This window comes from Misgurnus anguillicaudatus, chromosome 21 (genome assembly GCF_027580225.2).
Source record: "Misgurnus anguillicaudatus chromosome 21, ASM2758022v2, whole genome shotgun sequence".
NCBI classification, from domain to species: domain Eukaryota; kingdom Metazoa; phylum Chordata; class Actinopteri; order Cypriniformes; family Cobitidae; genus Misgurnus; species Misgurnus anguillicaudatus.
In genome coordinates, this window is record NC_073357.2 from 23,411,903 (window position 1) to 23,425,739 (window position 13,837).

The 13,837-nt window shown below is 37.9% G+C and overlaps 1 protein-coding gene across 1 annotated transcript in view; it reads left to right on the top strand.

The window, feature by feature from the left end:
• Positions 1 to 2,987: 2,987 nt before the first annotated feature.
• Positions 2,988 to 13,837, top strand: part of acadvl (acyl-CoA dehydrogenase very long chain) — a 43,898-nt gene continuing 33,048 nt past the window's right edge. The window contains exons 1-11 of the mRNA XM_055197787.2: positions 2,988 to 3,265; positions 3,486 to 3,552; positions 6,813 to 6,887; positions 7,092 to 7,164; positions 7,406 to 7,470; positions 7,627 to 7,761; positions 7,915 to 8,059; positions 8,227 to 8,356; positions 12,323 to 12,448; positions 12,589 to 12,787; positions 13,611 to 13,715. Of these exons, the coding sequence (XP_055053762.2) occupies positions 3,192 to 3,265; positions 3,486 to 3,552; positions 6,813 to 6,887; positions 7,092 to 7,164; positions 7,406 to 7,470; positions 7,627 to 7,761; positions 7,915 to 8,059; positions 8,227 to 8,356; positions 12,323 to 12,448; positions 12,589 to 12,787; positions 13,611 to 13,715 (1,194 nt within the window). The 5' untranslated portion in view covers positions 2,988 to 3,191. The remainder of the gene's footprint in view (positions 3,266 to 3,485; positions 3,553 to 6,812; positions 6,888 to 7,091; positions 7,165 to 7,405; positions 7,471 to 7,626; positions 7,762 to 7,914; positions 8,060 to 8,226; positions 8,357 to 12,322; positions 12,449 to 12,588; positions 12,788 to 13,610; positions 13,716 to 13,837) is intronic.

Genomic DNA, 13,837 nt, shown 5'->3' on the forward strand with positions numbered 1-13,837 from the left:
TTCTTTCTTAACAAATACGATGTAGTATGTTAGAGTCAATAAAGAAGTTTCACAACTAAAGCCTATAAGCACAGGGGCCCCTCGGGGGTGTGTGAGTTCCCCAGTCCTCTTTACCATCTACACAAATGACTGTGTGAGTAAACACCCACACAATTATATTGTTAAATTTTCAGATGACACTGCCATCTTGGGCTTATTATATAGGGATCAAGACACAGCATCCTATCACTCCAAAATTAAGCAGTTTGTAGATTGGTGTGACGCTCACCATCTAGTTGTGAATGTGAAAAAGACTGAGGAAATGATCTTTGACCCTAGAGCAGTTTCTGAATCAAGTTTAGTGAGTATCCATAGCACTCCCATACGTCAGGTCTCTTCATATACGTCAGGTCTCTTCTTATAAATATCTTTGTGTTTTTATGGACTGCTCACTTACATGGCATGTTCAGATAGAAAGTCTTTGTTCTAAGCTCCGTCAGAGGATGTATTTTTTTAGAAGATTGAGACTGTATGGTGTCGTTAGCGGGCTCTTGTTCTTATTTTTCCATATAATCTTAGAGAATGTTATACAGTATGGCATGCAGACCTAGTATGGCAATTTGAAAGTTCAGTTAAAGTCCAGGTTGGGGCGTCTGGTTAAAACTGCACTAAAGATTGTAGGTCATTCAGACCAGGGCTACATGCAGGCACTCTATAAAAAGTCAGTTCTCAGGGAGGCACGGAAAATTTTAGATAACCCCACACACATCTTGTATAAGGAGTTTGTCCTCCTATACCTTCAGGTAGACGTTTCAGAGTACCAAATGCAAATTAAATGCATATAAAAACTCTTTTATTCCAACTGCCATAAAGATGATTAATGATAAATAGCCGGTTGTTTGTACGTTACCCAGTATGGAGCTTTGGACTGGATTGTTCCTTGTTGTAATGTGTGTACTGTGTGTGTGTGTGTGGGGGGGGGGGGGGGGGGGGTTGTATGTGTAACTGTTGTTTTCTAATTGCCATGTATGAGCTGTGTACGTTTGTAATGCAGTGATTGTGAGGCCCAAGACAAATTTCCCCTGGGGGACAGCAAAGTAAAGTATACAGTGAACACAAAGAAAACTGTAGCCTATCATAGATTACAAATTTTGGTATTTACATTCAATGGCAAATTAATAATAGCATAACCATTCAATAAATGTGTTTATCATTGTACTGTGAAAAAGGTGCAGTGCAGTATTTTTAAAGGTGCTTGAATTTGCATATTTTGGATTTAAAATGACTGGCTTCATCAGTACATCAAGACTTATTTGCCAAAACTGGGACAAACAAACACATGAATGGAGACCAGAGCCAAAGGGGATTTTGTATGAGCTAATGAAATAGAAATATAAGAATTCATATTTTATTTGTCTAATTTTAATAGGTAGATTAAGTCACTTAAGAATAAGATGGTTGAAATGAATTAAATTACGTGAAAATCATGAAACCGCACTCTTGCAAATCTCAAAGTATTACAGTACCTTTGTTTGCCTGTAGGTGCCCCTCAGTCATAAACGTAAAACTCCGCCAATGAAATTGACTGAAATATTTTCCTTTGAATACACAACATCTAGTAGTGCAAACATTTTTTAAGGTGAGCGTTATAACTACGTCTTTCAACATAACATTGTCAGTTTATTCTGACTATTTAAACAAGACTAAGAAGTAGAGAAATTTAGATCTGATGTAGATCTGCTAAATTGTTACAACATGTGAAACATTGTTCCCCCCTTTTTGCTCAAAACAAAAATACAGTCATGTGAAACTGTTCCATGTAATGTGGACGACAGTTTCTGTACAGTTTGCAATCAACAACCGTACATTTAAACAAACAAAATCAATTTTTATTGATTATCAAAGGTGTTTTAAAGAAAATAATTTTGGGGGGGATAAAGGAAAGCATGAATCATAATTGTTCTATGGGTCAGTATTTTCTCTACTCTAGTCGATTTATGAGTGGAAGTGATAATGCAAGTGGTCCTCTGCAGCCATCTACTGGTTAGATGAATTAGTGGTAATTTCTTGTTTTAATTTAGTTTCAAGTGTTTGTTTTTCCATAAACAAAATGCATCAGTTGCTTCTCTATTACTGCTCCTCTGTGTATTTATCCGAGCTGTAAATTGTTTTGCCTGACTTTGGGTGAGATTTTTGTATGCTCTCAACATTGTAGTTGCAAAAAATTGTAGTCAGGCTAAGATTTAATAAACTGCTAGACTTATAAATACTTTGATGTTTATAGCTCTATTAAATAGTACATTTATCTTAAATAGTTTTAAATGTAATGACATTACATCCTCAGTAGTAGCCTAGTTGAAGCAATAAAAAATAGAACACTTTTAATACAACAGTTTAATACAAAAATAAAACACTTTATCTTAATTTTTTAGTATACTGCTGTTTTATTTTCCCCTCAGCAGATCGTATGACAATACATGACAGTACACTTAAATAACAAAGTTACGTCTAGCATTGGGATACATGATGTATGGTACAGAAATTCAGCATTAGATATAATCAAATGTAGTCCTACGTAAACTTTGCCAAAATAAACATGATTATCTCTAATGACAATTGGCCAATGAAATCTGATTGGCCCCTGAAGTGCCCCTGTCTGATATTCATCATTGATTTAATAGCAAGTGCTCAGTAAATGTATAAGACAATAATGAAAAATAGACCGGTTCACGCGCCAGACAGACGCACGTTCTTCAGACGTATGGCAGACGCATGTCCTTTAGACGTTTCTACATACAGACGTAATCCACACGGTGATTTCTAACGTGACGCCAACGTGACGTCTGTATAGATCAACAGCTACACGTTATTGACGTGTTTACGCGACGTGATATTTGCGTGTACGTCTCCATATAAAACAAATGGAGACGTACACGCACGTATACACGTGTGTTATCTGTCGTGCTTGTCAGTCTCGTCTCCAATTGACACAAAACGAGCGCTATCCACTGGCTTTAACAATCACTCAAGGACGAAATAAAAACAGGCTGCCCTGCCCATTACAACGCTTAGTCCAAAAACTAACTTGCGCCTCGCTGGATATTGTGTTGTTTATCGCAATATTGACAACTCATTACCTCAATCAATAAGCACTTCCGCACTCGGGAGTTAAACCGCATTCGGGAAGCAGCAGAATATCGGCCTTGATCATCATGTTGTTGCGTAAAGTTAGTCAGAGTTCTGCGATTTGCGGCACTGTCCTCCGTCTACAGCCAGCTATAACAGGGTGAGCGGCTTTCTTTTCATTCGGAACCAGATCAATTTATCATTATATTTACGTGTTTTATCCACTGTAATGTTTGAGGCCGCAGCTTTATAAAAGCAAAATACCTGCGATTTTATTGATAGGCTACATATGCGGACAAAGCAAATACAATAGTGTAGTTTTGTGTAATATTATTATTATTATTATATTAATTATTAATGAACCTGATCTGCTTTGTTAGATCGCCGCGCCAAACTGGAGCCTTGGCGTCGCAACATGCGCGTCTGTACGCGAGTCAAGCAGCAGAGGTGAGATATATCACTTTATCACTTTTTCTTCACTCAAAAGTTATGGCAAAAAGCTAATGTAAGTGCAGGGAAGTACTGTCACAACAAACCCATGTATCTGGTCATATCCCTGGGACAGAACAGGTGCTGGTCCTTAGACAGTCATCTATGTAAATCTGGAGTAAAGTTCACCTCCAGTTCACATGACATGCAGGAGCGCCGGGTGTTGGGCTCTGTGCCACGTGGTGTTACATATTATAATGCAAATATTGTCATGCATTATAAAACAATCTGTTAGATAAGTAATAGAGTAGAAAATTATAAACTGTTGTTTTTGGTGTGTGGGTGTGAAACATATGGAAGGTTATGTGATCCTTGTCAGTGCCCTTTGCCCTACTTGGCAGTCAAGCAATGTCACATTGTCCATGTTTCCATTGCTTACACCTGGGGCCCCTGTCAGACAGGAAGTTAAAGTGCACCTATTTCATTTTGTGTATTTGGTGTAATACAATGTGTTTGCATGGTTTATAGTTAAAAAACGCATTATTTTCCACATACCATACATTTTTGTAGCTACAGATATACTGCTTTCCTCAAACGCTCTGATTTTGTAAAGTTCGTAAAAGTGCTGTGTCCCTGATTGGCCAGCTAATCTGTACGTTGTGATTGGCTTGAATACCTCTAATGTCAGCCAGAAATGTGATGCTCCTTACCATGTTTGAAAGATTCGCTCACTATGCAATGTTAACAGGAGTTAACTTATAAAAAAGCGGGAGGAGTTATGATAATGTCGGTCTTGTCCACATCAACAGGCCCAGGACGTAAACTGTTGCCTACAATCCGTGTGGCCGTGCTCTTACATTCGAACAGTTGCTTTTACGTTTCTTACAAATTCATTCATCAAAGCTGCTCGTCTAGTGGGGTAGCGCTGTGTGCAGTGGTCAACACCGATGTACTTTCGAAGACTTGAGTTTGAATTACCGGCTTGGCGTATTTTGATTTTATTAACCTTACCTTTGTAAAGTATTGTAGCCTAGCCTTTAATGTCCAAGTCTTATTCCTAATTTAATTTTTAGCTGCTGTCATGTTCCTTTTGTCCATGGGATTGCATCTGCATGGAAATAAATATAAGGTTCAATATCTTACAGTGCTCAGTTTATTTACATCTGATAGTTAAACTGTGATGAAAAAATATAAATAAATGTACGCATTGACCACACCACCTTTTTTTTAAATGTATGCTCGTAGTTGCTGTACACTTGCAGTACTTTCAGTTTTAGTAATAAAAAGTATCCGACCTCTTTGTCACGTGTTGTTGCCATGGTGAATTGTAATATCAGAGCTACTTAGAGTCGATTGAACTAACATATTTCAGCTGTTCTGTAACCAAAAACTCAAGAGTTGAAACAGGCCTCTGGACCCATGACCAGAAAAGCTTTATCTTTATTAACGTTTAAAGGTGCCAAAGAATGCATTGAAATGATGTTAAATTGTTCTTTGACATTAACATAGAAGGTATGTGTAAAAATTATCTAGAAAGTTTTTGCATGTCCAGTTACAGCCTTAGGATTTGTTCTTTGGATGCAATGGCCTATTTTTGCCCTGTTTGTAAGGGTTATGAATAGGGCTGGATCTGATTATTCGAATATTTGTTTGGTGGGTTGGCATTTGAATTTTATTTTTGAGATTCGAATATTAGGTGGAGCTGTGGCACGGAGAGACTAGCTTGCAACAGCTACCAAACACCACAAGAAGGTCGCACTCATGTTTGGCTAAAGCAGTGGTTCTCAATCCTGGTCCTGGAGCCCCACTGCTCTGCACATTTTGTATGTCTCCCTTGTTTAACACAGCTGATTCAAATCATCAGCTCATTAGCAGAGATCTTATTGTCTGTCAGATAAGAGAGACATACAAAACGTGCAGAGCAGTGGGGCTCCAGGACCAGGATTGAGAACCACTGGGCTAAAGACTGTTGGCAGAGGTTCTGCATTAACGCTAATAATGTTGTCAATAACATTACATTTCTTGCAAAAATAGATTCACTTGCTTCACAAGACGTCAGTATGTCACCAGTATGGTGACGTGTGGGGATTACTTTTGTATTGGATATATCAGCTTTTGAGCTCTCGAAGTGGTGGATCCGTTGACTTTCATATGTCACCACCAACATATCGGATGGCCTGATGATCAGTAAATAAACTTGATGTTAAAAGTATGCTACCATGTTCTTTATTTATTACAGTCTGTAAAAAATTACAGTTGTAAGACATTACTGGGTGATTCTCACGAAAACTTGGTTTTAAAAATGTAAAGCATGAAAATGTAAAAATTGCTTAAATTGACTTTTTTTTCCACCAGACATTAAAAAACAAAGTCTGGAGTAAATGGGAACATTAATTTAAAAACCTTTACTTATCATTTAACACTTTTTGTAACATAATTTAGTCCTAAAAAATCTCATTACCGCAACAGTCAGAAAACATCAACACTGACATATTTTCAAAATGACATGACAAACCTGAAAGAACATAATTTGGAGATTCTGCACATGCATTTAAAATCAAAGTATTATGCTTCTATTAATTAAATTAACATTTAATAAGCATCTGTTGCGGTAATGATAATCAAAATGTCGTGTAAGCATTCTGACAAGACAATATTTTAAATTAACTGTAAAAAAAATGATCTTACCTGGTAGCCATCTTGAAGTAACTGGTCCATGTGCTTGGTCACTCAAAATCAAACTTTATTAAAATTCTGTATGTGTGCTTAAACTGTTCTCAAAAAGTGTTGCGGAGGATGAGAACATCAGGCATGGACACATCATTGTCCTAATTTTTCTTCATTATTACTATACATGAATATTCAGGAAATATTTTTTCTGTCATCTAAAGTAGTCTAGCAAAACATCCATTTATTTTTTTTCTTAATATTTTTGTGTTAATTTGATTAAATTACAACATAACGCATGTTCAAACACAGCCGGACACATTGCGGTAATGAGAATTTCAGCAGAAAATGAGATAAAATTTCCAATTATAAATTCTTATGTTGAAATCACACATTGTGCAAGGTAGAACACAGTATTGTGTTAATTCTGATGCTTTTTAATGTTACTATATTACACATTTTAAAGCTAAAATCATTAGTGCCGTGGTGTTTCAATGGTTTCGTGAGAATCACCCTACTAGATTCAGATAAAATTTGCATGTGTGTTATAGATTGATTTTTGATACAAATGTGTAAATAAACCGACGGCATGCTCTCTTTCTCTTAAAAAGGCTGTGTTGGACAAGACTGAAGTCGGCAGTGACGCAAAGACCACCGAGAAGGTGACAACAAAGGCCCTCAATGTGGTATGTGGCTGTTGCTGCATCTTATGCTGGATGTACAGTCTTTATCTTGTTTTTATTCAGAACAAAATTCAAAAATACATTTCAAAATTTTCTATTCATGAGATATTTGCTAATATGTTTTAGGCCAGATATGATTTCCTGTCATTTTTACATTGCTTTGTTAGTAGCTGGTGTAAGGAAAACTTCACAGTTCTTTTCTTTTAGGAGTCACAGTCATTTGCTGCGAACATGTTCAAAGGGCAAATCAGTACTTCCCAGGTGTTCCCCTTTCCTTCAGGTAAGTCCAAACTCTATAAATATTTCAGATGAACTGGCTTTTAAAAACCCTGTGTCATTTATTGCTAAATGTTACATGTAATGCTAAAGACCAAAATGAGTAAATATTGTATATACCCTAGAAATCTGTGAAAGTATTACTTTTAGGTTTTGTTATTGGTTTTATTATGCTCAGGCTTCATTTATATTGTGTTGTGCAATTAAAATGTGGGTTGTACATGTTTATTTAATCACCCATGTAGTGCTAAATGAAGAGCAGGCTCAGTTCCTCAAAGAGTTGGTTGGACCATGCAGTAGGTTTTTTGAGGTATGTCTGATTCACAAGGTTTTTGACACAATCATTTATTTGCAGCATCATTTGATTAGTTTATTAAATATGTATTTGCTCATTTCACAAGCACAAAGATTACATTTGTCTTTTTGCCCTTCACCTTCTTCACAACGTGTGCATGGGTGTTACTAGGAAGTGAATGACCCTATGAAGAATGATGCTTTGGAGAAAGTGGAGGACCACACCATGGAAGGCTTGAAGGAGATGGGAGCTTTTGGTCTGCAAGTTCCTGCAGAATTGGGTGGTGTGGGACTCACCAACACACAGGTAAAAGATACAGAAATGTTACCAGAGGAACAAAAGGAGAGGAGAATGAAAACAAAAATGCATCATGTAGAGAAGTTTCTCAACATCAAAGAAAAAGACAAAGAAAAAGAAATCCAGATGGAGCTCTGACACTTGCTCTCTGTCTGTTAACAGTATGCCAGGCTGGTAGAGATTGTGGGAATGCATGACCTGGGTGTGGGTATCACTTTGGGCGCCCATCAGTCCATTGGTTTCAAGGGCATCCTGCTGTTCGGTAACCCCCAGCAGAAAGAGAAGTACCTTCCAAAGCTGGCCAGTGGTGAGTGAGCTTCAATATATTAACAAGGGATTTTTTAGTTATCATAACATCGGAGAGTTAAAGAGTCTGTGTTGGGATCAGTTAAGTTATTTGTTCATATTGTCATTCTTTATTTCGACATACACAGTAGACATATAATCTTATATTGTCCTGCATGTTCTTTATAGGAGAAAATATTGCTGCCTTCTGTCTTACTGAACCAGCGAGTGGATCTGATGCAGCATCTATTAAAACCACTGCAGTTCGCTCTCCCTGCGGCCAATACTTCACCCTAAATGGAAGCAAAATCTGGATCAGGTGTGTGTCATCCTAACATATAACAATTTTGTCTTGAACACTACTATGGTAGGCTACCCTATTGTAACCCCTGAGACATGTGAAAGCTTTCTTGAATTCTGTGGATAAAATCTGGGTTATTCGAGCCCCAAATAGCGCCTCCAGTTGCATATTTAATCCATGTTGCTTTCCAGTCTCTTTCATTCAGCTGTCTGATATGGTTTCGACGTTTTGAATTCTGTTGCCGCCATAATAAACAGGGTATGCATTGCCGTCACTTTTCCACGTGACCACGCCCTGTTGAGTGGCAAACGTTCAGCAAAATGGCTGGTTTTCATAGGGGCTGATGCGAAAATGCCAGTAAAACTGACTATTATCAGCTTAAATTAAATTTACTTGGACTTGATAGCAGAGGTGGACAATACTTAGTTACATTAGTTACATTTTCCAAGCATTTGTGCTTTATTAGGGTGTTTGTCTTGGGAAAAATTTGACTTCACTACATTCTAAAGCATATTATCATAGTGTGTATTCTGTAATATTGCGTATTAAAATGTATTTAATACCTAATTACATTAAAATGATGTACTTTTACTTGAGTAAAAGTATGTTAATGTACTTAAATATTAAATGTAAAAGAAAAACGTATTATTTATGAAATTTAACAGAGTAAAAATGATGATAATATGCTTTGGAATGTATATTTTCCAAAGAAAAACATGAATAAAATACAAAAACTTGAAAAAATACTTTTAAGTAGAAAGGAAAACCTCCAACTTGTTAACCCACCTGTGGTCTGTGGTCGTTGGCATGAACGATCTATTTACTTTTCCTTTCGGTGGTTTTTGGCAGTCTGTTAAACGATAGCTCTGAATTCCTGTTAATCTGTTAGTACAGTCTATCGCACAACAGCTTTTCCCATTAAGACGCGCTTTCACTGTGTTTTCGCTGATTTTACATTGTACACAGATTCTGCCGCTCTGTCTTTTGCCACTCAGTGGGCGTAACCGCAGTCGCTTTCACCGAAAGTGACGTCATGTGCATACCCTCTATTTCCTGCAACACCACCGTTTTCAATATTTTACTATGTTCCTACCTCAACTAAGACAAATGAATACATACCTATATATTTTTAATGCATGCACTTAATCTTTGTACAGCGTGTCGTGAATGTGTTAGCATTTAGCCTAGCCCCATTCATTCCTTTAGGATCCAAACAGGGATTAATTTAAAAGCCACCAAACACTTCCATGTCTCCTCATATCTTAAAGAGAGAACATTTTTAGATAATAATGGTAAGCACAATTTATCCCTAAAACATGTGGGTTGCCTCTGAGCCCCCTGCTCTTCTCTCCCTCCGCTCTTTCTTCTGTTTCCCGTTCTCAGCTAAAAACTACATTTCTGTGAAACCCTCTACCGCTTTGGCCACATTTAAATCTGGATTGAAGATGCATTTTTCTCTTTAGCCTGATGTTGCCTGAGACATACATTTTGTGGTAGTTTTACTTTAAATTTATTGCATTAAAAATCTGTTTTTAACTGGTAACTAAATACCTCTTTAAAAGTGTACAGCACTTTGGTACAACACTTGTTGATTTTAAATGTGCTTTATAAATAAACCTGAACTTTAATCTAATGAAACACAGTAACAGAAAACACCCATAACAAATACATTAGTATCTGAACGCTTCACCCCTTTGTGGCCACCAGGGCGCATCACTGCTTAATGTAAATCAGAATGATTCATGTCTGCTGCACATGCTTACTCATAAAATGTTTACAGATCCATCAGCATCTTATCAGATGTACCTATGTATTTATTCATGTAATGCATGTGTCTCATTGGTGTACTGAGAGTTTAGTGCTTTCAACTCATAAGTGCAAATGAATAATAATACACTATAAAAACATCTCATTCTCTATATAAAGAACCTAGTGTGATCATTGAGCATGTCATAATTAGTAGTGCTTATTAAGTATACTTATATAGATTATTGGCGATTGGTGAAAAATCCCATAGACTTACAATGCATGAGGGATCTTTCTAAGATATAGCGTATCTAAGAAGTAGCTTGCGGTCTTGTTTGAGATAAGCTAGTTAAAAATGTTTATGAGACAGTTTGATGGGAAATGAATCAGCAAACTAGAAGGATGATCGTAAATAAATCGGTGTTTGTACTTGTATGACCCTTTTATTAACACTGACACATTTTTTTTAATAGTGTCAACACTCTCTAATCCTCAAGTAAATGCCATTTTTGTATAGAATGTGCAGTTTCTTTTAAAGAAAAAATTTAGAATTCCTCCTAATACAGTACATCTGAGATGAGGTAATATGACATCTTAACACTCTGAGGTTTTTAGGGCTGTGGGGAAGTTTTTCAGTTGCTTAAAAACACAATAATGGCAAAAGTCTCATAAGACTGTGTTCATCAATATTATGTGAACAACATGTATGTACATAAATGTGGTTTTTGAAAAAGCAACATTTTTAAGTCACTGATATCATATGAGTCCACAAACCCCCTACTAAACATGTTTTCACAAGACTTTTCAAAAGAGGATCTAGTAGTCTAGAGTTTCTTCTTAAAAATGATGTGAAAATCATTCTGCCTACAGAATTTTGTATGTAAATGTCGCTTTATCTTCTTATATGGTACTTAGAATGTTGATGCCCCTTAAAGGGACACTCCACTTTTTTGAAAATATGCTCTTTTTCCAGCTCCCCTAGAGTTAAACATTTGATTTTTAGGGGGCGTGCACACCAACGCTTTTACGCCCGCGGCCGGCGCATGTTTTCAATTGTTTTCAATGGAAGCTCGGCGTTTTTCAAATAAGCCAGGAGCTAGCGGGTTTTTTCCGCGCTGAAAACCGGCGCTCGGCGGTTTTTCCGCGCTCGGCGTTGAGCATCCAGAGTTGAAAGAGATTCAACTTTGGGAGAAAAGCTCCGCTCGTCAATGTCAGTTTTCACACGGCAGCCCAATCACAGTGGAGGAGGGGCGGGACATTACCACAGCAACCAACCGGCTCGCAGCACAGCTACCAAAGCGCTCAGCTGAAGAAAGCTGGCACTCAGCTGAAAAACAGCTGGCATTCAGCGTCCTCAAGGCGTTTTCAGCCGCGTTTAAAAGTTTTGGTGTGTCCAGCCCCTTACCGTTTTGGAATCCATTCAAATGATCTCCGGGTCTGGCGCTACCACTTTTAGCATAGCTTAGCATAACCCATTGAATCTGATTAGACCATTAGCATCACGCTCAAAAACACATGGTGACAGGAGGCGCCATGATATTATGTATATGTAGTGCCCGAAAATAGTTCCCTGCTATTGAAAGACACCAAGGGGACTATTTTCGGGCAGTGCGTAATATCATTGCGCCTCCTACAGCCATGTTACGGCAGCAAAGTCCTTGTTTATTACGCCAGAATGAGAGTATAGTTCCTAGCTATATCTGCCTAGAAATATTTCATTTTAATTTTCCATCGGTCTTAGTAGACGATGTAACTACAGAAAAGTTTTAAATAGGAAAAATATCGAAACTCTGTGATTATTTTTGAGCGTGATGTTAATGGTCTAATCCGATTCAATGGATTATGCTAAGCTATGCTAAAAGTGGTAGCGCCAGACCCGGAGATCAGCTGAATGGATTCCAAAACTGTAAAAATCAAATGTTTAACTCTAGGGGAGCTGGAAAATGAGCATATTTTTAAAAAAAGTGGAGTGTCCCTTTAAAAGCACATACACTCATCATAAAAGTAATTTAAACAACCCCCAGTAAGTTAATACATTTAAACTATGAATGACAGGACGATTGATACCAACACAAATATGACAGCAAGCCGATAACTTCGAATCTCGTGACTAGCTGTCGTATGATATATTTAATCACGAGATATCTTGTTAATCATATTCTTATATTAGAATTATACAAGATTATAACTAAATGTTATATTGGACTGCTAATAGCAGGTTCTCTGTGTCTTTCTTAGTAATGGAGGCCTTGCTGAGATCTTCACTGTGTTTGCGAAAACTCCTGTGAAGGATGAGAAGACCGGGGAGATTAAAGACAAAATTACTGCGTTCGTCGTGGAGAGGAGCTTTGGAGGTGTCACACAGTTAGTGTTGTTTTTTGCTTACTTGCATCCTTCTTATCCTTCTTATATCTGTGATTAGTAATGTTATGAGTTGTTCAAACCCTTTTTCCTCTTTAAAACTCAGTTTTTTGACTCTTGATCTTTCTGTCGATCTTTCCCAGTGGTCCTCCCGAGAAAAAAATGGGCATTAAAGCGTCAAACACGGCAGAGGTGTATTTCGAGAATGTGCGTGTCCCTGCGGACTGCGTGCTGGGAGAGGTTGGAGGTGGATTCAAAGTGGCCATGAACATCCTCAACAACGGACGCTTCGGGATGGCTGCGGCCCTCTCCGGAACCATGAAGGGCGTCATTGCCAAAGCGGTGTGTACTGTATGTTTGCTAAAGTGCATGCGAGCAGGTGCATCTCTTGTTTGCGAGATGTTTGTCGGGTTTAGCATGTATTTCTGATCGGAGTTTATTTCGTTTCCTCTTATCTCGCCTAGTTTGTCTAGTATGCTGTTTTGTAAGCGCCAATTTAAGGCCACATCCTCCCCCCCTTGCTAACACCCGTATCATCCTCACTTCCTCTACTTAACATGCAGGGAAATTCCTCTGCACGGTTTGCGCCGTCCCCGTGCTTTGCGGTATGCGAGGTGATGTTGGCACGTGTTCACCTGGCCTCTATCGCTTCGACTTTTCACCACCTCTTTTTTTTATTGACACAGCTGTAAGCAATGTTTGTTTGGGTCATGTTTTCAGAGACTGGTTATTTGATAGATGATACTCTCATGTCGTGGTGTCTGCTGTGTGTGTTCAGCACTCTGTCTCTGTAGGGAGGAGGAGATTTCTCAACAGTTTTGGGGCTTTCTGTTTGTCTGTCTCTGCTAAACCAGGAAGCAGATAGTGTTGTTTTCTTTATCCGCTCTTACATCTGCCATGTGTCTTCAGTTAATGCCTTGTAAGCTGGTTTTAAACCAGAACATGTAGCAGGTTTATAAGTGGAAAAAAGTAAAAATGGCGTTTGATACAGAATGATTCAGAAATGCAAATAGTTTCTTAAGGTTGTTTCATAAACATTTCCTTTCACCTATTAATTATCCTTATTGATAATTTCACTAAAAAGAATTTCAAAACACCTTACTCGGTCCAAAACCCTAACTTCTTTAGTTTGATACGTTTTTTGATTTCACGTTTTTTTTTACAGGTCGACCATGCAGCTAACCGGACCCAGTTTGGGAACAAGATTCATAACTATGGGGCCATTCAAGAAAAGATAGCCAGAATGGCTATGCTTCAGTACGTGACCGAGGTGAGCTTAGTTAACTGGTAAATTTCAGATACTCAGACTACATCATTATGCAGTCAGGGTGCATACATGAACCACTTCTGTCTCCAGCTTATTAGTTTCTCTTTCTATTAAAAGACTCCTGT